General features: G+C 43.4%; 1 protein-coding gene across 1 annotated transcript in view; it reads left to right on the forward strand.

Moving 5' to 3' along the window:
* LOC113990074 (c-Maf inducing protein) overlaps nucleotides 1-24,263 on the forward strand; it is a 130,733-nt gene that overhangs the window by 86,031 nt on the left and 20,439 nt on the right. The window contains exons 4-10 of the mRNA XM_027725158.2: nucleotides 11,825-11,986; nucleotides 13,115-13,156; nucleotides 15,589-15,651; nucleotides 17,054-17,134; nucleotides 20,243-20,346; nucleotides 20,915-21,019; nucleotides 21,882-22,235. Coding sequence (XP_027580959.1) covers nucleotides 11,825-11,986; nucleotides 13,115-13,156; nucleotides 15,589-15,651; nucleotides 17,054-17,134; nucleotides 20,243-20,346; nucleotides 20,915-21,019; nucleotides 21,882-22,235 — 911 coding nt within the window. The remainder of the gene's footprint in view (nucleotides 1-11,824; nucleotides 11,987-13,114; nucleotides 13,157-15,588; nucleotides 15,652-17,053; nucleotides 17,135-20,242; nucleotides 20,347-20,914; nucleotides 21,020-21,881; nucleotides 22,236-24,263) is intronic.

The following is a 24,263-nucleotide window of genomic DNA, read 5'->3' on the forward strand; positions in this document are numbered from 1 at the left end:
TTTCTGCTACTGTGAGGTGAAACAATAATTATCATACAATTAGGCCAGCAATGGCTTTCTTTTCTTTGTATTTTTTCTTTTTCCTTTTATGTCTGTGTACAGGTCAATAATATATTGATAAGAACCAAAACTGTGGAATTAAGTTTTGCCATTCAAAGCCTCAGGGCTTTGGAAGCATTGTGGGCTTTGATGACACACTAGTTTTGGAGGAGCTTGTTTCTCACTTGGACAGATAAAAGGCAACCCACAGGTTTTTGGCTGGTGGTTGTACTCTTCCCATGAAATGCACGGGTACCAATTGTGGGAGACCATGAACAGGTTTTTAAGATAACCAGAGCCTCTCCCCTGCAGGACTGAGCATCATGATGGCATTTCAGGCCAGACTTTGTAGGGAACAGATGCCACGTCCAAGTTGTGTGTTGATGGATAGGTGTTGCTGAGAAGAGAGACTGGTACCAGTTTGAGCTTTCTGGTGAACATAGTGAGACTAAAGATATATCTGGATATTTTTCCGGTTTCTGTTGACCCCTCTCATGGTGAAGTTGGTGCTTGCTGGCATGGTTTGTTCTTCTTTTGTATTTGAAAGGTAGTGTGAAATGCAGCTGTGTCTGCCTGCATGGGGCTCTCCAGTGGCATCCCCTTGCTCTTCACCTGGTGATTGATAATTCTGCTCTGTAATCTGAACAACCTCACTGCTAATTCAGGAGCAGCATCATGGAAATCTTACATGGAATATTTATAGCCTTTTATTCCCATAATGGTTACTTTTTATAGGTAAGTCTGGAGGGTGTCTTTTTTTTTTTTTCTTTAACTTTCTTTTTGACTTAAGACATCTTCATTAAGTCCATTGCCTCTCTCATTTTCCTGCACAAGTCTCAGGCCATCTGTTATTAGAAGTCACTTGAAAAGTCTTGGCCTTGTTTTCTGTTTCTGGGATCTCAGTTTGCTTGAGGTAGCTGTGCTGTCACAACAGAAGGGCATCGATCTCACTTCGGGAAGTGGAAACGAACAGATGAGGAACAGACAAGATGTTGACAGAAAGTTTTTTTTCTTTTATTCATTTCATGAAACACACTGGTGGTGTTTTTTAAGAACCAGAACAGGTGAAGTGGTACTGCCTTTGCATTGGGGAAAATACCTCACTCTTTCTGGGGGCACATTGGAGCAGGTTCCTCCCATAAGGTACATCTGCAGCAGTGGCAGCTCTTCGCCGTCTGTGCTCTCTCTGCGTTGGCTTCACATGAATCACTTCAAATCTGGGAGCTGCATATCCATGTCAGCACAGCACTTTGTCCAACCCAAAGAGGCTCTCGGCACCACGCTGAGATGCCAGCCTGGCTCTGAGCTGCTGCCCTGAGCTGCTCTGCCCTCACCCAACCATATGCACACGGGGTTTGTACACCCGTAGCTGCCTCCTGCATTGCCAAAACAGCCTTTTCTGAGGAGACAGAATTCAAGCCAATTAGTGGCCAAGTGGTGAAATTTGAGTAGAAACTAGATAGTTATTTTCTGTCTTGCTTTAACTAAGTCAGGACCAACTCTAAATTTTCCCCTCTAGACTTGGATGCTGTCCTATTCAAACTAATATTAGGTCTGAAGATAGAGGGGTGTCAAAAACAGCTGAATAAACAGGTCAGTTTGTTATTGTGTGCTTAGGTCTCGGCTCTGAAGAGGAGCAGATACAACTGCTGGAGTATGTTGTTTCTCAGGAATGCTGAACTGCTGGCCAAGAGGGATCCTTGAGTTTTGTGCTGGAGAATTGCTCCTCCGCATTATTCCAGGGCTGACCTTATGACTAATTCTTTGCAATTTGGGACTTTGAGGTCATGGTGACCATGAATTTCACCAAATCACAACTTCTCATCTGTAGCTGTCATAACATAGAGCTGCACCAAAATTATTCTTTTTTTTTAGGTTTCTAGCTGCAGAAAAATCTTTTTAGGAGATCTCTTATGAAGGCAGGACAAGACTGGTAGTCTTTCCCAGGAGTGTAATTATCTTCCTGGCATGATGCATTGGGTGTGAAAAGCTAACTCTGGGAGCTGACACATACTAAGTGAGTGCCTTGTTAAGCTGCTGCCATGGGGCCCAATTCTGCATTCTGGATGTTACTAGAATTCTTGATGTCAGAAGACCTACACGAGCCTGAAGGAGCAAAAGGGATCTAGGTGGTGTTTTAAATGTTTCTTTCATTTCTTGCTCAGTTTTATCCTTACATTTATTTTTTCCAATATAATCAGTGTGTTGAATATACATAACGTATTAGAGGATTATAAAACTGCTGATGATGTCCACAAAAGAACCTGAAACAGTGTATTGCAAGTATCACAGCCTGTAGCATCTCCTCCTCTAAGTCTCATGTTCGTCTTGTCTATCACACCTCTTATTCTTTTTTTCTCAGAACACTGATTGTTTCAAAATTAGGAGAAAAAAATATCAGAGAGCAATGCTAGTAAAAGTATGTTCTTTGTTCCCCTCTCTTCATTCAGAAGCCATTGCATTGCAGCTGCTTACCACAGCCTGGTCTCTGGTTCTCTTTACTGGAATATATAAGATGGAAGCAGTAGATTAGGCTGTGTGACCAGAGGCAAGATCCATCAAAGACACCAGGGTTGTTGTGAGTGACTTTGAACGGGAGGTGGGCAGTGGTTTTGGGAGCACCCTGGTGATCTCTGGCCTCTCTGAGGAGTCTTGGGATCAGAAAGCTGAATGCTGCGAGACTTAATTCAGTCTTGCACGTCACGCAGCAGTTGTCCAAAAGGGAAAGAAAACAAGGAAATTGCAGAGATTCAGTGGCATTTTGGTAGGCTGAAGAGTTGGAGGAGATTTGGGAGTTTTGTGCTGATGTGGCACAATAAGATGAGATATAAAAATATGGAACAAAGTAATGGGAATGTTTCAGATGCAAATGCTGCTCTGAAATTGGGTATCTCCCTGTGAGAAACTGTAAAATTCAGTGCTCCAAAGCCCAGTGATCTGAAGACAGAAATACCCTGCTTTTCTGAAGTCCCTTTTAAGATGCTTGCAAGCATCACATCAACATCCAGTCCCTGCTCTCCCTAAGGCTCTGCAGCAGCTTTCTGACACAAACATGTTCCTCGAGCCGTGCACATCTCTCTTGCTGACGACATTGATGATGCAGGTGCACAAGAGAGAAGCCAATTCCAAAGCCATTTATGGTGCTGAAGCGCTAGAAAATCAGCAAAATAATACATTTGCCAAGGAGGAGAAAGTGAAACAGGTGTGTAAACGTCCATTTGGAAGGTTTTGCTGACTGGTGAGAGGGGAGGAGGGCAGGAAAAGCCGAGGGTGTCCACTGCCAGCAGTAGAGAGTGATAAGGAAAAGGGATGACGTGACTTTTTAATCCATTTTGCATATTTGGGAAAAAATAATTGCCTTGTGTGCTACTCGGTGCTGCCTAAGCTTACTGGAATTTCCAGTAGGAATAGAAGGGAGATAGATTGTCTTTCAGAGGTTATCTTCTGTTGGCAGTTACTGCAATGTGTAGTGATAGTAGCTGCTTAGTCTCAGTCTGAGGTGGTTTCTCAGGTGGTGAGTTCTTCCGATCAGAGCTCACACGTGCCTGAATTTACGGGCACATGTTTTGCAGCCTTGCAGATGAGGCAACGTCCTGTTTTCCCGGTGATGACCGGCTCTCTCGTGCCTGAGTGGGATCTGAAGGGTGCAGTGCCAGAGCTGGGGGGTTCTGCACAGCAGGTATGCCTGGCTGTGCTCCAGGGTGGCCTTGTGCACGGCTTTTTCTTTGGCGGACCTGGTCAAAGTGCAATGACGATAAGATTGTGCCTGGTCCTTTTTTTCCTACACGCTATCTCTTCTCTGCAGTGGCAAAGTCATTTATTCCCACCACAGGCTGAGAGCTGGTGGATGCCAAGGGCCAGGCTCCACAGACACAGCCATCATGTGTGGAACATAAAGGTGTTAGGGGCCTGGATCAGTTCAGCTGGGTGTCAGGGGGTTCTGTAATGCAGCGATGGTAGGTCTCTGCACAGAGAAGCTCACAGCAAGGATCACACCTAGGTGGCAGATTATGTCACAGTGCTTTGTGTCATCTGCTTTCTGTTTGCTGCATGTCAAACTCCACAGTCATACAGTGTCTGCTGTAGTTTATTTATTTAATACTACTTTTTTTTCCCCCTGTGCACTGCAATGCAGTTAGTCCACTGAAAGTTTCGGGAAGCATGGAGTGTATATGGTACATGTATTCCTGCTTTTTGTCTAGTAGTCTGCTCTTTTTTTCTATTTTAATTGAACATAATTTTGCTGACTCCAGCTCATGCTGCATGATCTCAAATACAGGAGCATGTCAGACTTGCACCCCTCTGGAAACTGCGGGTTGTGCCAGAACACTGAGATCCCGACGTCCAGACAGTGTCTGTGTGGAGCATTTGCTGCTCTGGAGAGAAGGGCCAAATATGCTGCAGCAGGCAGGTCCTGCAAGAGGAGGAGGCAGTTGTGTCTAAACATGTTTGAAACCTTCCCTCTGCTGATGAGTCAGAGGCTGTTAAATTGCTGTAGATCAAGCAGGGTGTCTGCCTCCTGCCCTGATTGTGTGAGTCCAGCAACTTCTCTGTGGAGATTTTTCTCACTCATTCTGCATTAGAGATTAAAGGAACCAAGGATGGTTTGTAAGCCCCCCTCCCCCAGCCTGTAGTTAGGGCAGACCTTTGCTGAACATATGGGACAACTGTGTTGATCAACTGTCTTGAAGTTTTTCCTCCTGCCCAGGATAGGAGGAAAAGGCGTTATGCGATTTTTTTTTTTTTATGTAATAAAAAAACCCCAAACCAAAACCCCCAAACACTTGTGGGACAGCACATTTTAAAAGATTTCTTCATCTGGGGAGATGTCACATGAAATTTTGAACCCAAGATATCAGTTTTGTCTCTACCAAGGCTTTTTGTGAGCAGGGAGTGGCTTCTGCTTCTGCTGGAGACGTATCTGCAGTCATAGTGAAATTCCGCATAGCCAAAGCAACATTAAAAACAAACCCCAACTTGGCTCCGGTGCGAAAAATACGGAACAGCAGTTGCTGTGTGCAGGATGAAAGCTGATGTTTTGCCAACCTGAAGTGTAAAGCTGGTGCTGGAACTGGGGCCTGAAGAATGGGAGTGTTTGCCAAAAGGAAATGGAAGCAGGGATGGAGGGTTTCGGGGAATGCATCAGTGTTGACCATGCCAAAAAACGTCTCCCCTGTGGACAGGTCTGATTACAGGAGTAACCGCATTAGCCCGGGCGAAGTGCAGCTGGAGCCACAGTTGGCCTTTTGCGTTTTCTAGCTGGGGAAATGGCATCTCAAATGCAGGAATAAGGTAGAGCCGGGTTTGGCTTGGCCAGCTGTGTTTGTGCATCTCAGAGACCCGAGGGCTGTGCAGGGATTCGAGAGGAAGGCAAGAACACCAGCAGAAACAAAGCCCAGTTTCTCTGCTTGGTGTGGTGGGAAGGTCTGCCAAAGATGACCTCTTCCCTCCCCACCTTGGGGGCAAGAAGGAGGCCACAATTTTTGAGTTGCTTTAGTGTTTTGGAGGCACACACACTGTTTTTGCATGTAGGTTTGCCTTCAGTGTAGCTCATGAATTTCAGATATGTTTGCCCAGTGTTTTTAGGGGTTTTTATTCCCTTGGATGGAATATCCTTCCCTTTCTATCATCTCATCTCCCTGGTTACTGAAGGATATCCTTGCAGTAGTCCTGAGCACATCAGAGAGCAGAAGCCCATGATGGTCAGTCAGGTGACAGCTGTGTGCAAAGGAGGTGGAAATATATATATATATATATATATATATATATATATATAAAGATAGATAAGATATATAATATGCTTTGGGAGCAAGTTCATTTAGTGCATTAATGTTGCAGCTGCCCAGTGTCATGCTGGGAGGTGAGTGAGGAGCCTGCCCTGTGAACCCCCTCGTCCCACTTCCACTTTGCACTTCTCGTGCTCCAAGCAGAAATGCATTTTGTCTCTGTTTCATCCTTTTAAAATTCTGTTTATTTCAGCATTCCTTTACTTTGCAGTGGTACTGTCCCAGTGGTACCTGAGCAAAGGACAAACTGAGCTTCTGGGAAGTATCTTTGTGGTTGTTCCAGCTTGTGCATTAGTAACAGCTGAACCCACGTCACCGCTGGCTGAACCCACTGAACTCTGTCAGCTCTGGAACAGCGCTGACCTGAGCCTTTGGGGCTCCTTGCCTGGGTTAGTGAGCTCTGGAGCAAGGTGGTGAGACACTGCTGGAAAGAACCAGGTGAAGGAATGTGGGCTGAAAAAGGGGATCGCGGAAGATGTGGCGATGGGGAAGCACAGCAACAGGGTGTCAACACTGACTGGCTGTGGGCACAGTGCATGCCAGTGGTGCTTCTCCTTAGGGGTGCCTTGGTCTAGCAGTTGCCTCATAGGCCTGAAGATCAGAAGACCTCAGTTCTGCTCTGGTTCTGGCTTGCCTTATGACCTCAAGGAAATCACCTTGGTTTTCTTGTTCTTTCTCTCCTCCTTGCTTTCAGTCATCAAGACCGATCTCTGCTCAGGGCAGAGGCTGTCACTGGGTGTATTTATTCAGGGCAGAGATTCACGGGTGCCAGTTTCAGTGTAATAAATAATGGCGATTTCGCCAGGATCTTTTTTATATGAATTGGCAAAAAACGAAGTGCTTTTTAAACCTTAGCTGAGTGAGAATCAGAAGTGCCTAGCTTAAAATATTTCCCTCCAGCTCTCTGGCCTGTGGTGAGGAGCTGGTGAGAAAGTGAGCCTTGACCAAGGCGATTGCATTCAGAGAAGCAACTGAAGCAGAGAAGTTGATGCACTTCAGCATTTAGCACTGGGTAGAACGAAAAATGCAGAAAATGCCTTGACCTGAAAACATGGTAGAGAGCAAAAGTTTGCTGCTGCTGTTTTGCATCTGTTTTAGAGAGCAGCACGTTAGTCTTTCTGTACAGAACTTTAGGAAGGTCATGAAGAGTTCAATTATTGCAGCATGAGCAGTTTGCAGTCCCTGATTTGGAAAAGTTTCCATAATCTCATTCTGGGCCCAACCCTTTGCCAGGATTGGGACTTTTTATAGACTTAGTCTTTTCAGGTAAATTGTTCTTTTTTCTTCGTAGTGGTAAATGTTGCAGGTAGGAACTTAGTTCCAAAGGCTTTCAATGGATCCAACCCGTCTCCAGCTGTCAGGGAATCTTCTGCTAGCAACAAGTTAACCTTACGTATTTTTCAGAATACCATGAAGTGATGCCTGCTAGTATTAAAAGCAGAATATGGATCTAGCTGAGTCCTGGGGATGCCATGCCCTCTTGTTTTCATGAAGATAAGGGTTTAATAGAAAAAAATGCCAGCAGGTGGTGCTTCAGAATACACGGTGCACCCGGGCTTTGTGGGACAGGCCAACGTGAGTGTTGGACATCACAAGCAACTCTTCCTGTTCCTTGTTACGCAGCGTTTTAACAAAATGTTCTGCTGCAGTGGGAAAACCATTGCTCTCTCTCTCTCTTGCTCTCTCTCTGTTTTGTTTTTTCCTCTGTACATTTGCATCTAGCAAGAGGCACCTCCACTTCACATAAACACCCTCAACATTAGAGTGTAACACAAGCTCGTGTCAGCCGTCCCCGCAATGAGCTGGGGAGGAACCTCCGTGCGGGAGCTTGACCTTTTCCCTCTTGCTGGGACTGCCCTCGTTGCTCAGCAAGAAATAAACAATTGCTGGCATATACACAGCCCTCAAAGGCAGCGCCCGCTCCTGCAGTGGCTCCAACTTCTCCCCTAAAGAAGTGACCACTTTGTGGGCTGGTGCATGGTAAAGGGTGAAGAGAGCTAGAATTTAGCAGGCTTTAGGAATTAAGGTTGGCCATTAATTTTTTTAATGTAATGAAGATAGTATTTGCTGATGAGGAGACAGGTTGTCAAGAGTACAGAACGTTCCCTGTCCAGCAGTAGCAAAGCAGGGATGAAATTTTGTCATCAAGAAGGCTAACTTCATTTTTCCCTTTTTGGATCAGGTGTGCTGCTTGTTTTAAAATGCTCCTAATGTGAAAGGTCTTCCTAGGGCTGAAAAAGGAAAATGTTCCATGCTAACCAATTTTGTGCATTAGAGTCCATTTTTCTTAGCTGTTGACTACATCAGTATTATCATTCTTGTCCAAGAAAGTGGTGTATGAGCAAGGGCTACAGGATGAGGCCATTATAGGAGAGAAAAACATAGGAAAATCTTACTTTAAAAAGCTGAGGGTTTCCTAGGCTCTCCTGAACTCTCTGTTCAGAGCAGTGTTCAGGAGCTTTTGAGTACTGATGGTAAAACACACTGCTTATAGATTTTTGTCACTCTGGTAAAGTAATTTTTCACATGTGGACTTCAATTCTTTCTCCTCTAAAAGAGGATTGAGACTTAGCTCTTTGAGTTTCTGCAAGACTTAATTAATTAGAGTGATTTGAGAATGAAGGATGCCCTGTCAGTGTCACTTATTCCTCGTGCTGCATCTTCTGGGTACTTATTAAATTCAGTGGTTTTGCATTTAAAATCAGCATTGAAGGATTTTGGAATGACACTGGTGGTGTGGTACTGGCTGGTCAGTAACTAGGAGGGTCAAATTCCAAGTTGGCGTGTGTTATTTTCACTCACATAAATTTTCACAGGAGCTGCTGCTTCTATTGAAGCCCCGGTGAAACTGGATCCCTCCCTTGCCCCCCAGTATTTTTCTTGCACAGGCCATTAATGATAAATGTTGTGTGAATATTTTCAGCAACTGAAGGCATCTTTTACACCTACATGCAGGGGGGACGAGCTCCTTGCACGTGTTGACGTGTCTGTTCTCCCCTACAGGTCTTTACCAGGCAGCTTTGTTTTTAAGCTCGTGAGTGATTGTTGCTCCTTGCTCTGGAGTCAGTGCAGGTAGAAAGGAGCAGATGGCTCAGTGCTGGCTAAGTGCTTGCTGATACACAGCAAATTGCTTCTGTAACCCACTGATAGGTTTCAGGCTTTAATTGAGGCTTTCAGCAAGGCGCTCAACAGTGAAAAGCATTCTGCTGAGAAAAACATCAGCGTAACCATGGGCAAAGGTTCAGGATAGCAGAGTTCAATCCCCTTGGGGATGGTTCCTCTATTCATTTATTTATTTATTTATTTTCTGCTGCTTTCCCACCATCATTCAAGGCTTCTGTAACGTTGTCTGCAGATTACAGCTCAGTGTGTCAGTGCAGCGCAATCCTTTGTGCTGGAAACGTGAAGCAGAGACTGATAAGTTTGGATTTTGTGCTTGCAGCAGGCTCGGTGTGTCTGCAAAGGTACCTGTCCCCTGATGCTCCCTTTGAGTCCCCGTGTGCCTGCTCTGAGCAGCAGCTTTGGTAGGTCTCCCTTGCGTGGCAGGGAGCACAGTCCCCACTGTCTTCCCTCTTATGTACGTCAGCATCATCAGAATTTTAACTTTTAATGGACGTCTTTAAAAGGGAAAGGAAAACTCCCTTGCTCCTTCCTCACCCCAAGCAAGAATGGATTTGACAGCGGAAGAAAGATATTTGTGGTGGAGTTGTCTGAGCAGCGTCCTGTTGGGCAAGAGTTTCCTCCAGCAGCTGCCCCTGAGGCTGAAGGAGCTGCTCTGAAATCGAGTTGTAACTCGCCCAAGTAAAGGGTCAGTCCAGGCCAGGCAAGGAGGCAATAACCCAGTGGTCAAGCTCTTATCCCCCCCCATATCCACTCTTTGTCAGCTTTCAATTCTGCTTTGAATTGGATTTCTTCACAGTACAGGACCAAGGAATAAATTTCAGCATGGAAATTGTATCTGTTGAACCAGCTTGGTTTAGTGTTCTCAATTAGCCTGAAAGGACTCGCTTCAAGTTAAAAAGCTGTCTGGTTGTCTTAGAAGTTTAGATTTTATTTAGTGTTGGAGTGGGTCTAACAAAAAGACCCTAAATAAAGGTACCACCTGAATAAGAGAAATTAAATTCTATAATTCAAGTTTCCTAAAGAGTCTAAGAAATCTCTGATGATGGTAGAAGTAGTACTGGTAGCTTAAAATTACTGCTGGGCCATCTCTGCCCCAAGGAGATCAGAAGAACAAAGATTTTTTTTTTCTCTGTTCTGAAATCCCAGACACATTTGATAATGTCTGCAGCACGTTTTTATGTTCCTTTAGCTTTTCAGTGGCTTAAAATGCACTGGAAGTGTGAACTACACTGCCAATGTGCTTTTGTACTTGCATGAATTTAATTAAAAAGATAATTGGATTGCTTTATCAGCCTTTACATGTCAGCCCAGTGCTGCCCTCCTCTCCCCCCTCTTAACAACACTGACAAACCCAAGGCATCTGAAGTCTGTATTTTTCTGCATTGTTCTCTTCTCTCTTGTTTTGGATAGGGTACAGAGGTGACTGTTTGCTGTTGAGCATTAGATCTGCTCCACGGGGGGAAGGAAGTGGCTGATAAGCAGAGAGCCAGCCTTGGTCAGATGGTTCCTGCTGGGGCTGCCCTGGGCGAGTGCAGGGGGAAATGCCCTGGAGCCACAAAGCTCCAGAACAAAACAAAGCAGACCGACCCTTTGCAAAGTCCTCTGCTTTATTGCACCAATGTATAGCCCAAAATGTGCAGCTGAACCTGCAAGCTGCACACACAACACGGGCAGTTCTTGTGATTTTCCCGGAAATGCTGCTGAGGAATGTTAAGATCCATTTTTAGTGCAAAACACCGATGTTTTCACGTAAACAGAGAAGTGCCCAGCCTGTGCTGTAAATAAACCTGAGGATGTGTCCAAACTTCTTGACATCCCTTTGAACAGAGCACCAGGCTCACACACAGAGAGGAGTAGAAGGGCACGTGAATGAAACACAAGTGGGGTCTGTCAGTGCAGAGCTCCTTCCCTGCACAGGGGCCATGAGGAGCCTCCAGCACTGCCCTCCACACTGCCCACCTTGGCAAGCCCCTCCTGGTTCTAGTGAGCTCTTCCTTTTTTTTTTTCAGGAGTAGCATTTTAACACTCATCATTGTTTTCCTGCATTTCTGGAGTACCATCAAGCCACCTCTGGGAATTTGGGAGGGTGGGTTTTCTCTAGAGGATACCATTTATAATACAAAGCAGCCTCTGTTCCAGTTGTTTGTGGCAGCATTGCTGCTGAGGAATAAGAGTTGCCCTTTGCTTATCCAGCTGGTCTGTGCATGGGGCAGTCAGTGAAACAGCTTGGGCATGACCAACAATAGTGGAGGGGAAGGCAGAGGACTGGGGCAGATGGAGTTACATAGTCAGGAATGCTGTTCTTGAGAGTGGAAATGGTCTTGCATGGAAGATTTGGAGACTTCACAAGTTGGTGTCTGTTCAACCTGAAGGATGACAGCATGACTTTTCAGGGTACTTCAAGACAGAAAAGAAAGCCTGTGGGTCTGCTGGAAATTTGTGCTTTGATAAAATTGATTTTATTAAATTTTGACTGTAAATTCACCAATTAGCAATGTAGAATAAAGTATCTCTGCAGTGATGTTTTGATGGCCTCTCTCTCTCCCCCTTTCTTAATGCCTCGCTTTAAAAGAACCTACAGCTTTAGAAACAATGCAATAGCAGGTATCTGTTATTAGCCCAAGGAATAAAGTGTTTGCAAGAGGAGATGGTGAAAATAAAGATGCTCTAGAGTTAAAAAAAAATATTTTAAAAATAAAAAGAATCATGGTTTCCCATTGCTTCCACAGAAGAAATCGGTTCAGACGCACAAGGTTTTCTTGTCCATTTTAAAGTTTTAAGTACAGTCTCTCAGCAACCAGAAAAGGCAAAACTCAAAATTCAGAGCAGCCCACTTGGCAGTTGCATTATAGGAAGCCCTTTCCTGTTTCTTGCAGAAGAAGATTTACAAGTACAAGAAGGTGCTCAGTAACCCCAGCCGCTGGGAGGTGGTGCTGAAGGAGATCCGGACGCTGGTGGACATGGCGCTGACGTCCCCGCTGCAGGACGACTCCATCCACCAAGCACCTCTGGAGATTGTCTCCAAACTGCTCTCAGAGGTATGACCTCAGCAGGGCTCCTGCAAGACACTGTCACGTGTAGATGAGAGACAGTTAAAAGCTTGTGAGTGGGTTTTATTTTAACTTGGGCTGTCAAAATTCTGCCTGTGAGTCTACTTGTGACTTCTGCTGACTTGAGTGGAATTTGCACTTGCTGGGGAGAAGGGAAATTTGACCCATGCTGTTAGGTAGATTCCTAAAAACAAAACAAACCACATTTCTCTTGAGTTTGTTGGTTTGGGGTTTTTTGTTTGTTTAATTGCTTGGTTTAATATTTATGGTGAATTTATTATGGGTCTGATTCTTGTCTAATTTCAAGTCAGTGGTGAAACTCCTCTTGACTTCTATTCCATTGGCTTTGCTTCCATGACCAGTGATTCTTATATACACACCAATAAATTAATCATGCAGCTATTTTATTATTACTAGTTCTGTTTCAAATATCTAAGTTTTCATTAACAGGAAATGTAATGCCAAAAAAGTTTTTCATGTCTTAGTTTTGATTTACAAAAATTTGATATAAGCAAAAAAAGTTGCTGTTTTTCTTACAGTAGTCAAAAGTCTTAGCAACTCAGAACTTGGTAATTTCTGGATGGATTATGCTGCTGAAAAAGCCCAAAGCAAACTCTTTTGCATAGGTGACTTCCAGTCAATTTATTGGCTTTTACTGGTACCATGTTTAAAGAAGGGATTTCAGGAAAACTGCAGCAGTTAGTTTATTACCCACAAGTGGTAACCAACACCACAACAATCCTTTTATTAATTTTTATAGAAACATACAACTTGCCTTAAAACATTTTAAAGAAATGTATCACCAGCTTTAGTTTTCTGGATGATTGAGACCTCCTCGGGCATCCTGGTGATTGTATACTCAGCTTTGGTGGCTGGGGTGACTTGAATCTCAGTGGGCTGAGGGACAAATGGAAGCTTGGACCACTGCTCATGGCAGACAGTTTACCACCTTCTTTAGGAGAGTGATTTTAATTCGATGATTTTTATTCAGAAAATAAGCAATTTCAATCTTGAACCTTTCTGTTTGTGTCCGTGGTAGCTGAGAACTGTGTGTGCTGATGTGCCAACTCAAGAGTACTCTTTTCTCATTCATTGTTTTCTATTCAACTCTTCTAGAACAACAACTTAACCACTCAAGACCAGGAGAGCATTATTGTGGTGAGTATCCTTCTGTTGAAATATGAGGATAAATCAGTATTGTTTCATGACACTTCTCTTAGTGCTTGTCTCTGCCCCAGTGAAGTCTCTACCCCAATGAAAGCATTTCCACCAATGCTGGTGAACTTGGACAGCAATCAAAACCATTTGTCTGGTTTTTGTGTGGCTTTGTAATTCCTCTTGTTTCATAGAGGAATCACAATAAAGCTTTCTCATCAGTTTATATGAAAGAGCACAGCACGTGAGTGTTAATAGTCTCCCCAAATGGCCCCCTTACTTGACTACATAGAGCAACGTTCATATCTATATATGTACTTTAAATAGTCAAAACCCATCATTTGCAGATGTGCCCTATAAAACCCTGAGGCTTAGTAGTTTCCTGAGGGGCTGATGCTACCATATACAGAATGTCTCCATTGCTGATAGTATGTGAGCAAGTGATTGCTGTTGTAAGTGTGGATATGTGTAACTACAGTTTAACCCCCTGCTTACTTGATTTGTAAAAATAGCCTCTTCAAAATTTTTCTTTTCTGTAGGTCATGTTTATTTAGACGTAGAAATAAGTGAATCAAATAGCAGCTCTGTTCCTTGTGAAACAAAATACAAAATCTCAACAATTTATCCGAGATGGAACTTGGTTCCCCATCACTGTAATTTAATTTCATTCTCTGGCAATTTCCAGGAGACTTTCCCAGTAATCTAATCTAGAGCCTCACCACCACCTGATTGTATCACATCTCCGTGGCTCTTTCTGCGAAATGACAAGGTGGCAGGTAGCTGCCAGTAGGTGTGAGTTCTCTTTATCTGCTGCCTAAGATACCATTTTAGATGGAATCAGTCACTGAGATAGGTGTCTGAAGTTGCATTTGCTTTTCTTTGTAGGTTGTGCCCGAGCTATTAAGGAGGTGGCAGTTCCTGGGCATTCAGAGCTCACTGCCATTACACAGATAACCAGGCTATTCTTGGAAAGTATTGCTAATACTGTGTATTTATGTGAAAAGTACACAGTGATTTGCTGTGCAGATGGAGCCAGCTTGCCTTCTCTAGATGGTGCTGGAACAGATCAATATTCCAGCCAATCCCTTCCTGCTCAGGACAGGGAGGCACATGTTGCCATAGCTGCTCTTGACCACAGCACTCATAAGGAAAGTACAGGAAAAGGTGCTTTCAGGGTGTTGCTCTTCCACACTGTATGTACAGACAGAGCCATGACTTGCTTGAGCATCTCTGTTGTGGTTTGGCAGGTCCCATAGCAAGCACTCCAAAAGATGGATTCAGGGAAGATCTCGAGCTCAGGTGTTGGATGGGGAGCGAGGATATTCTACTCTGACTGGACTGGTGTTGTGTTCTCCATCAGCCCACCATTGCTGGGCCACCACCAGAGAGGAATTGAACAGTTGCAGGAGGATGGCACATGATAACAAACAGAAAGTTCAAAGTTCTTGTGCATAACCAAAACTGAACTTTGCAGATGTGTTGGGTTTCGTTGTTGAAATTCCCACTAATCTTGACTTGTGTGTGTGAGAGCGGCTGTTGTGGAACACAGCCATTGCAAACAGACTCACAGGGCTGAAACCCTTAAGGAGATGAGAGGGAGAGCAAAAACCAAAGCAGTAAAACTCCAGATGCCATCCAGATAAAATATCTGGTGTTCAGTTGCTTAATACAAAATGTCCTGGCTGCTATATTTAGTGCCTTACTTTTCAGTGGGTACTGGGAATCCCTTTAGCTGAAGACTGGAAAAACCCAAAGGCACCATCACATAGAGACACAGTGTATTATTCTAGTACCATTTTCTGATTTACAAAGGAAGTAACAGCAACATAAATTCATTACACCCTCAGTGGCAGGTATGACCTCTAATGTATTTACCCAGCATAAGCACTTTGGTTTGCGTAGCAACAAAGGGGGAATAGTGATCTCAACTTTCACAAAGTTAAATGCTTGATTTGGATGAATAGGGTACTCCCAGGTGAGAACAGGGCTGGGTCACTTTTAGTGGGCTATTTCTCATAAAAAAGAACTCTAAGTCTTCCATAAAAGATATGTGTGTGTGTCTGGTGTTTTTCATTTTTTTCTTTTAGGGAAGTGTTCTAACTGAAGTAGTGAGCCAGATTCATCCTTGCCTTATTACATCCTAGAACAATTGGTCTGCTCCTGTTTTTATTGAAACTATTATAAAAATCTCTCTCCTTTGCTGTGGTTTATGTATTTACACTGGTGCAGTTAAAGGTAAAGTTTTCCAGAGAACTCATGGCAGAGGTGTTCTTGAGTTTACTTGTAAAATAAACACATAGCCTACCTCTAGTTTCTTTGGTTATGCTTTTGTCCTTTTCTAAAAGTGAGTTCCCGCCCTCACCCTGAAAAATAGTTGTTTGCAATATGCAGTTGCAGTCCTTTAATTGAATTTTTCTCTCTTTTTCCTTTTAAAGGCAATTGCACCTTTGCTGGAAAACAACCATCCTCCTCCTGACCTCTGTGAATTCTTCTGCAAGGTATCAGAACAGTTTTGCTTTCTGAAATCTCATAGTTGTAGATGAGCGTAGTTCATTGAGGGGGTGGTTGTTTTTTTCTTTAACTCCTTGCCTCCTGCCCGAATTGATTTCAGTTTTTTGGTCAGCATCCAGTGATAGTGGAATAGTTAACAGCACCATTATGATAAATAGAACCGTGTGCCTTAGTACATCAGTCTTGTTTTGTCCTGATACTGTGTGAGAGTTAAAGGTTTCAGACTCCCACACCTCAGTCTGGGTACAGGAGGTGTCCTACTGCATGTTCTGTTTGGCTAATGCAGAGATCATTGGATCTGTGTTCAGATGAGGTGGTAATGTGATGTCTAACTCAGCCCTAATGGTATTATGTCACTGGGACTTAATAAGGACCTATCTTCTTCTCTGGTAAATCCATGCTTGTGCTGCATTTTGCATCTTTTCCATAAACTTCTGAGTACTTTGGGTTGCAGACCTTATGGATTTGAAAGTACTACTTTTCCTCTAGGCCTGTTAGTGTTTCAGTTTCAAGTCTGCTTAAATTTGCTTGCTGATGACTGTGTATGCATCTGTCAAACATTCTGGATGCTGCTTGTAATTCCCATCCAGAGTTACTCATCAGCTGCTTCTTCCTACAGAAATTAAGTCAAGTTTCAGAAACTCCTCTGACTGTTGCATTTTTATAAGCCACTTGTAGGGTCTTCTCCAGCCTTGGACTCAGGGCATTTTTATTTCCTGGTTTGGGTCTTTTTTTGTCTTTGGTCTCCATCAGAGATGGGTGCCTGATTGTCTATAAATGTGTGGGATGGGCTGTGTAGAGTTGCAGGAATGGAAACAGGTTATGGACTTTTCAGAACTGAAGTGGACAAGACTAATGAGAGGGCAAATTTATCTTCAAAATTGACCCTGCCTTGAGGAAGGGGCTAGACAAGATGACTTTCAAAGGTCCTTCCCAACCCAAATTACCCTGACTGATACATTTGAATTGTATATATTATCCTGTGATGGGAGAGTGGGTTGTTAGTACCCTCCAAGATCCACCAGAGGTTTTTAGCCTGGATCCCAAGGAAAGGAGGTTTGTGCCATTACACTGCCTGTGTGTACATATCTTCCTGCCTCCCAACCCATTTCAAAACTGTTGGCAAGCTTCAACCAAATTTGACAAAAGGGATATGAGTACCCAAAATGCTACATTCCAGTGAGTTTTGGGAAGAATGGGAGCTCTTGAACCTGTATAGTCTATTAGATGCCAGCAAATTCATAGGAGAGAGGAGTGTAACCCAGGAAAGGTTAATTTAGCCCTTGAATCTTGTTAATCTTGGGGTAGTCCATGCATGGGGTGTGAAGCCAGGGGAGACCCACCTTCATAATTTCTGCAGCTCACAAAGTGACCTGTTGCTCGTTCCAGCACTGCCGAGAGCGCCCGCGGTCCATGGTCGTGATCGAAGTGTTCACACCAGTGGTACAGAGGATTCTCAAACACAACATGGTGAGTGCACCAGAGACCTGGCCCCCCCAGACTGTGAATGCTGCATGTAATTGTGTGTTACTTTGTATTCAGTGGGATTTTCCAGAGCATCTAAGCAAAGTATTGTTTTGAGGGGCACTTCTTTTGGCAGCAGTGACAGCATATGAAGCTCCAGCTCTCTCCCACCTGGCTCTTGGTGCCTTGTTTACTCCCCACCTGCCATCCTTGCAGTTAAAATAGTTTAAAATCAAAAAAATAACAAAATCAGAACAGGGACTTTGTTGATTTTGAGCTAGGGCTCTCAACATTTTTTTTTAAGACACCCCCAGCTCTCTGGATTTCCATTTTTCTTTAGGCTCATGTCCAGTGAGTTCTTACCTAGCTTTCCTGAATTTCTTTATGCTTTTCTGCTGTTATTCTTCCTTTTCATTGCAGGATTCATGTACTCATTTTATAACTGTTCTCACCCAGACTTTTCTCTTTTCATTGCCAATCAATTCCTTGTTAGTGTTTGAAATAAATGCCAGAAGATTGTCCTGCCCTGTGGAGCAGATTTTCCCTCCCCCTCCACAAACTCTGAAGATATTCTTACATGATCCGTATTCCTTCCCTAAGAGAGTTCTGGGTTATTTACCAGCTCTCCAGCCTTTGTGGCATATTAAATTTCCTGCCATGATTTTTAAGTTGCATAAAGAAGTCTTACTTCACAATGCTGTGGCAAAGACTAAACAAATAAGTAAAATAAAATATTTAAGACAGTTGACTTGGCAGTGATCTCAAGGATGAACCTCTGTAACTACATAATCAACTTCTTTTCACTAACTGAGGTAATTTTAGAGACCATCTGCTGTCGTGCTGTGTGCAGCATAAACCCAGTAGAAAACAGTTCATATTTCTTATTTTTACAATCTTATTATTTAACTCCCCGAGTTTACAGAGCTAGGTAGAAAGCCCAAGATGGCAAAAAGGTCGTATTCCTGGCTCTGTGCCTGCACTCTGCAGACATGTAAACATTTTTGAATATTCTGTACCGTTCAATGAAATATTCTGTAAATGTTATTCTTGGATTCCAGACTGATGTTTTTAAAGCATCCAGAGCTCTTGAGGGGTCTCAAATAAAATCTAAATGCACAGTGTAATGCTTGTATTTGGTTAGCTTCAGAGAATTGGGTATATTTACCATACTTAACATTTGCAGATTGAAAATCAACATGTCTGTACCGCAGCGTGTAGTCAGGGAATTTATGGTGTCATGTATTAATTGGAGTGGATTTGGGCACTTTACCACTCTCCAGGGACTTCTGTACTGAACAGTCCTTTAGAGAATGTGTGTGTGTGTGTGTGCACGTAACTGAAGTTACATTTTAGGGGGACGGTATTGTTGGCAGGAAACTTCACCATCTGTGCAGCTCAGCGTCCTTAGAGTTGAGCCGGATCTCTGCACCTTTGTTCTGTGGCCTTTGAAAATTCCCGACAAGTTTCGTTCCACAGTTTTCTACCTATAAAATGGGGAAGGGGCGTCTCATTTGTCTATGATTTTGAGATCTCAAAAGAACAAGGATGACTTTTTGTCTTGCTGATACTGCAGATTACATGCAGGACCGGAGGCTGTTGTGTGTTGAGTTGTTTGGGGAGTGCTCAGCAACCTCCTAAACCTTTGGATTTCAGCTGTTTGTAGGCTCAGCCCAAATGTTTGAATATAAGCACTATTTTTTTTTTTAGCAAACAATATCAACAGTGTGTATTGTTCTGTACTTGATATGCTGACAGGGCATTGTATTATATTTAGAGAGATATTTTATTTTACAGGGATCAGCAATGACATCCTTTTCATGACCCCTTGGACTTGCATTCTAGCTTCAGTTAAGACACCCACATGGGTTGAAAAATTTCATAGGCAAATTGCAGCTGCAGGAGCTCTTTTGCAAGGCGTGTTCATGGAATTATTCAAATGTTGTGTGAGGCACACATGGTCTCATGCCCTTGGACCAAGTCAATTTGCTCCTGCCAGAAGGAGTTGTTGGAAGTTTAATAATTTTAGTTGTAATACCAAGTGTGGAATCGCCCACAGTCCCTTTGCTGGGTGAACTTACCAGGTAGACATTCAGTACTAGCAGAGTAACACTTAAGGTTGAAGGAGACATTGTTCAGCCTAGGCTAGTTTTCACATTTTGGGTAATTTTCTCTAGGTGTAAAACTTAGGAGATGTTAATACAGGCTATGCTATAGAAGTGCCTGAAACCAAAATGAGTTAGCAGGAGGTTTCAGTGCTCTGGGAATGTATCATCCCTTTTGCAGACCACCACCAGTTCATTACCACTGTGGCATTTCTTTAAGTTGCCATGAAGTTTGTCCACAGGCAGCTGCTGGAGGGATAACTGGGGGTACTTGTTTGTCCTCAGAGGACCTTGTTCACCCCTTGGAAATTCAGTTCTGCAACACCTGTGTAATAAGGTTACACCTGTGCAAATGTGAAGAAATGTGCTGTGGAATAACACTCACCAGACAGCAGAACTTACTCCTTTCACATCTAAAAATAGCAGGTGATGTGAGGAGATGTAGGATTTCGGTTTGCAGGTGCCTTTCTGACTGCAGGATTTAAAGAAAGTGACTGCTGAGCTCACCTGTCAGATTCACATTGTAGCTGGAGTAAAATCCCTGGAGAAAAAACTGACCTCTGGTTTTTCATTTGACTGCTTATTGATTGCATGCCCAAAAGATTTTCTCTAAAACCAGGGTACATATGATGCCAAACGTAGAAGTATAATATTATTTTTGAGTTTTACTTTCAAAAATCTGCAGTGATAAGTGGAAGCAAAAATGCAAACCAACAGCAAAAAATGTTCAAAATGAAGGTATAAAGTGAAATGTACAAAAGAAACGTAAGTGCAGGTGGGATGTTTTGTTTCATTAAACATTTTTTTTTTTTTTTAAAGTGGTATGGGGAAAGAAGAGATTGGAAAGCATGTAACTATTAGTGGGGAGAACATTACATCAGCATGCAGCAATACTGTCCTCTTGAAGTATAATAGCAAAGTGAATTCAGTTGGGTTTGAGTTGATTTCTTTTGAAAAACCACAGTTTGGACGTACATTCACCATCTTCACCGGGTCTCTCCTTTTTGGACAGGATTTTGGGAAGTGCCCTCGGTTGCGGCTGTTTACTCAGGAGTATATTCTGTCTTTGAACGAGCTGAATGCTGGAATGGAGGTGGTGAAGAAGTTTATTCACAGGTTAGTTGCATTTAATTTATGGCATATGTCCAATCCTGTGTACATGCCTTGGTGTGTTGCTTCTCCCACATCTGCTTGTCCCCTTACTGGCTGTTAAGAGTAGCTGGTGCTTTTTTGGGACTGGCAAACAGCAAATAAATTGAGTCCACTAGCTAATGTTGCTGAATGCTCTTTTGAAAAAACCTGAATTCTCAAATATGCCTGGGGCTTCTGCCTAGTTCCACACTGGAAGCAGACTTTGCCTCGTGTACATTCTTCCTTTATATTTAGACTCAAAGCCTCTACAAGGATATTTTCATTAACATTCAACCTCATAATGCTCAATTATGTGTGTGTTTTTTGGGGGTCTGTAGGGCTACCACATCAATTAAACTCATGCTGCAGGTTAGCCTTGATCATAAATAGGGCAATTGGTAGGGATTTACAGAGTTAAAGTATCTCTCTGTTATGGCCCTTCTGAAAGATTCCCCAAGGATGCTTATCCAGGTTTGACACCTCGTTCTGTCTGGCTGGTTTTACCCACAGAAATCTTCCTGGCAGTGATGTCATCTTGGTTTCTGTTTTTCAGCATGCATGGTCCAACGGGACAATGCCCACATCCCAGAGTCCTGCCAAATCTTGTAGCTGTCTGCTTAGCAGCCATTTATTCGTGTTACGAAGAATTTATCAACAGGTCAGTATGAATTCCCAGCTGCTCGCTTCCAAACCCAAGGCATCAGTAAACAAGATGGGTGTGGGTCTGTGGGAGGGTGTCTTTGTTCTCACCTGCTCATTGCTGGTGTTCTGGTCAGTCACATCTCTGTGTTTGTAGATACGTGGTTATATTTGTTACACTCGGTGCTGGAAAACCTGAAAGGTGTTGAACCTTCGTTCACTGGTACTCACCAAAGGGAAGGGTGAGACCTTGAAGAAGGGGTTGTGTGTAAATCCCTGTATATCTACAACTTTGAACCCGAGCTGGTTTCACAGTGCTGTCTCCATTATAGTGGAAAATTCGATTCCTGACTTGCCACAAAATAGACGCTGCAGTTCTTGACACACGAGCCAGTTTCCAGTAGGCACTGAGGGTTCCCCTCTGCTATGTTTCCTGTTTGTTTATGCCTATCTGACTTTCCTCATGGTAGAGCACGGACAGGGGCTGCTTAGTGTCCAGCACAAATTCCAGACGTGAGGGCTGCAGACCAATGTCTGGGCATGTACTGGAGGCAGATACATACTTGGGCATGGATTCTGTTACGGCTTTGCACAACTTGGATGGCAAAGTTCACCTTTATACTAAACTGGCATGTCAATTAGAGTAATGAAAAGCTCAAATCTTTGTAGAATAGGGGCTGCAGAACAGTCCTATTGGAGCCTTTTAATGTTTTTAATTGATTTCAGTAATCCGATTACACAGGGGAAAGCTGTCCGGTGGGCTGGGGTGAAATGCGGTGGGAAATTGCAAAAAGTCTTGGCTCCTCAGCGTTGCACTCCCTCTCCTGCTCTCTGCTGGTATGTCTGTCTATTGAAATGATTTGTTTATTTCTCAAATTCAGTCGGGACAATTCGCCAAGCCTGAAGGAAATTCGGAATGGCTGCCAGCAGCAGTGCGACCGAAAGCCTAATCTCCCCCTCCGCCTTCTGCACACAAGTCCTGACCTGGTCTCTCAGGAGGCCACCTTGACTGAATCCCGTCTCAAACCAGTTATTGTCACTGCAAACGAGATCCACGTGGAAGTGGAGCGCAACAACACGGCGAACCAGAAGATGACAGCCAGCGTGGGCAACGACAGCGAGCCCAACCTCATCGACTGCCTGATGGTCAGCCCCACCTGCAGCACCATGAGCATCGAGCTGAGCGCCCAGGCAGACAGGATCCTGGGCTGCTATGTTGAAATACTCAAGATGCTGTGAGTAACTATTTTCGAACAGCTTTTTGAACAGTGTCATCTTAACAATGGGGGGCTTTTCCCACAGGCCTGTTGTCTTCAAACATCTGTGGCGGGCAAGCACATGGTTATAAATCTTAACTCCAGCTCGAGAGAGTCCAGCCTTTGAAAGAGACATCTGGCACTGCCAATATGTTCTAAAAATAGCATTAGGAAGATGAAAATGGAAAGCTTATTTGTACAGTGAACCTCAGGCATTTTACAGAAGACGGGATGTTGCTGCCAGTGGTTGCTGTTTTTGTTCTTGCCCACCAAAAATAAATAAAAAAATCCATTTGTCTTCTCCAGGGCTCTTGGGATTGCCTGAGACAGAGCTAGAAAAGGCAGGTCTGTTCTAGGCTCAGTGCCTGTGCAGTGATAGGCAGCAGGAGTTGGGTGAGGTTATTGTTCTTTAGTTAGGTGTTCTCCCTTCACGTGTTTGTAGAAGTTTTACGATTCATTCAGATTTACTTGTATTGGAATGGAGTCTCTATTTGTTGACCAGTTGCTTTGGTACAGTGAACCTGTGTTAGGAACAGGTGCTCAAATAATCTTTACAAAATGATGGCTCCAGGGTTTCCTGAGAGGCAGATACTCTGAATATCTTCAAAAGGAATACAAAGGAAAATGTTCTTCAGAAAAAGCTTGTTTTGCTCCTGGGTAAATAAATGAAATACAATAACACAAAAGGTGGACTACAGAATAGAAGCTTGTAATAAAAGCACAGTAAAACAACATCATTAGCTTTGACAGCCAGCTCTGGTACTGAGTTGCAGTATGTCTTTGGGCAAACTGTTAAATTTCTTCACTGATTATTTTTAAACAATGTAAGGCTTAATGAAGTAATAGTTGAGTTTTTTAGAATCCAAGATATGGTGGTTGAAATTTGGACTCCACTGTAAACCATGAGCATGCAGCTACACTTTAGTCAAATCTGGAGGTTTGCTCTCAAGGAATTAATTTAAGTCAGACTGCTGTGATGGAGGTTTCTGTGAAGGTTTTGTCCCACATTTCCATTTTATTCAAAATACATGGTAGAAATTTGCAACACAGCTCTTTCACTCAGTGCAGATCTGGCTTGCAAATACTTCAGCACACATTCAAAACCGGAGACAGGACAGGTGAATCCAAGGTACTGTTCCCATTAGATTCTTGAGCAGGACGTTGCTGTGAAGGCTGATTTTATATTTTTTTCCCTGTGGCCTAGGCTCTTCTGCCTTTAAAAATGTGCATTAAAAAGCACAGCATCTGAGTTTGCTTCATCTGAGGGCTACTAAGTCTTCACCCACCCAGGTGCTTCATTGAGCACGTCGTGTATTTATTCTCATCCCCTTGGACTGTCGCTGTTTTCCATAAACACTGAACTCTCTCAGTCCTGATGCTGGCTTGGATGCTGACTCACTAAGCATTGACGGTTTTGGTTTCATCATGCAGCTGACACACACTTATAAACAAATTCACGAATGGGCATGTTCTTCCTCACAGCCTCTCCACATTTTAAACATTTGATATGCCAGGTCTCAATCCCTCTGTAATTTCCTACGCAAAGAACTCTTATTTCACGCCATACCTTAGAATAATCTATTTTTTTTTATTTGTTTGGCGTCTCTTTAAAAATCAAGCTGTTCAAGAGCAGCAGTGAAAATGGGAATCTGTTCCTGTTATGGGCATTGAAGGTGTGGAGCAGCTTTGGAGCCTTTCTTGGGTTGTATGATGTGCGTTCTGAAGGGTGAAACCCACAGGATGAGAAGGCCCAGCAGCAGTACAAAGCTGGTGCAGCTCTCCTCAGATTGACCTGCCAGAGTCCACAACCTGTGAGAACACAGGACAGCTTCCAAGGCAGAGCCATGGCTGTACAAATTGTAGCTCCACTGGTTAGGGTTCCCTTCCATTCCTGTTCATCCCTTGGTTTTTTTGGAACCTGAAAGCATTAGTGCAGGACTGAGTTCTGCTGATTCTGCCACTGGCTTAGGAGATTTTAGATAAATCACTTATAAGTGCCTCATTTTC

The sequence above is a fragment of the Pipra filicauda genome, unplaced genomic scaffold (assembly GCF_003945595.2).
Source record: "Pipra filicauda isolate LSUMZ 115617 unplaced genomic scaffold, ASM394559v2 scaffold203_size1373443_pilon, whole genome shotgun sequence".
NCBI classification, from domain to species: Eukaryota; Metazoa; Chordata; class Aves; order Passeriformes; family Pipridae; genus Pipra; species Pipra filicauda.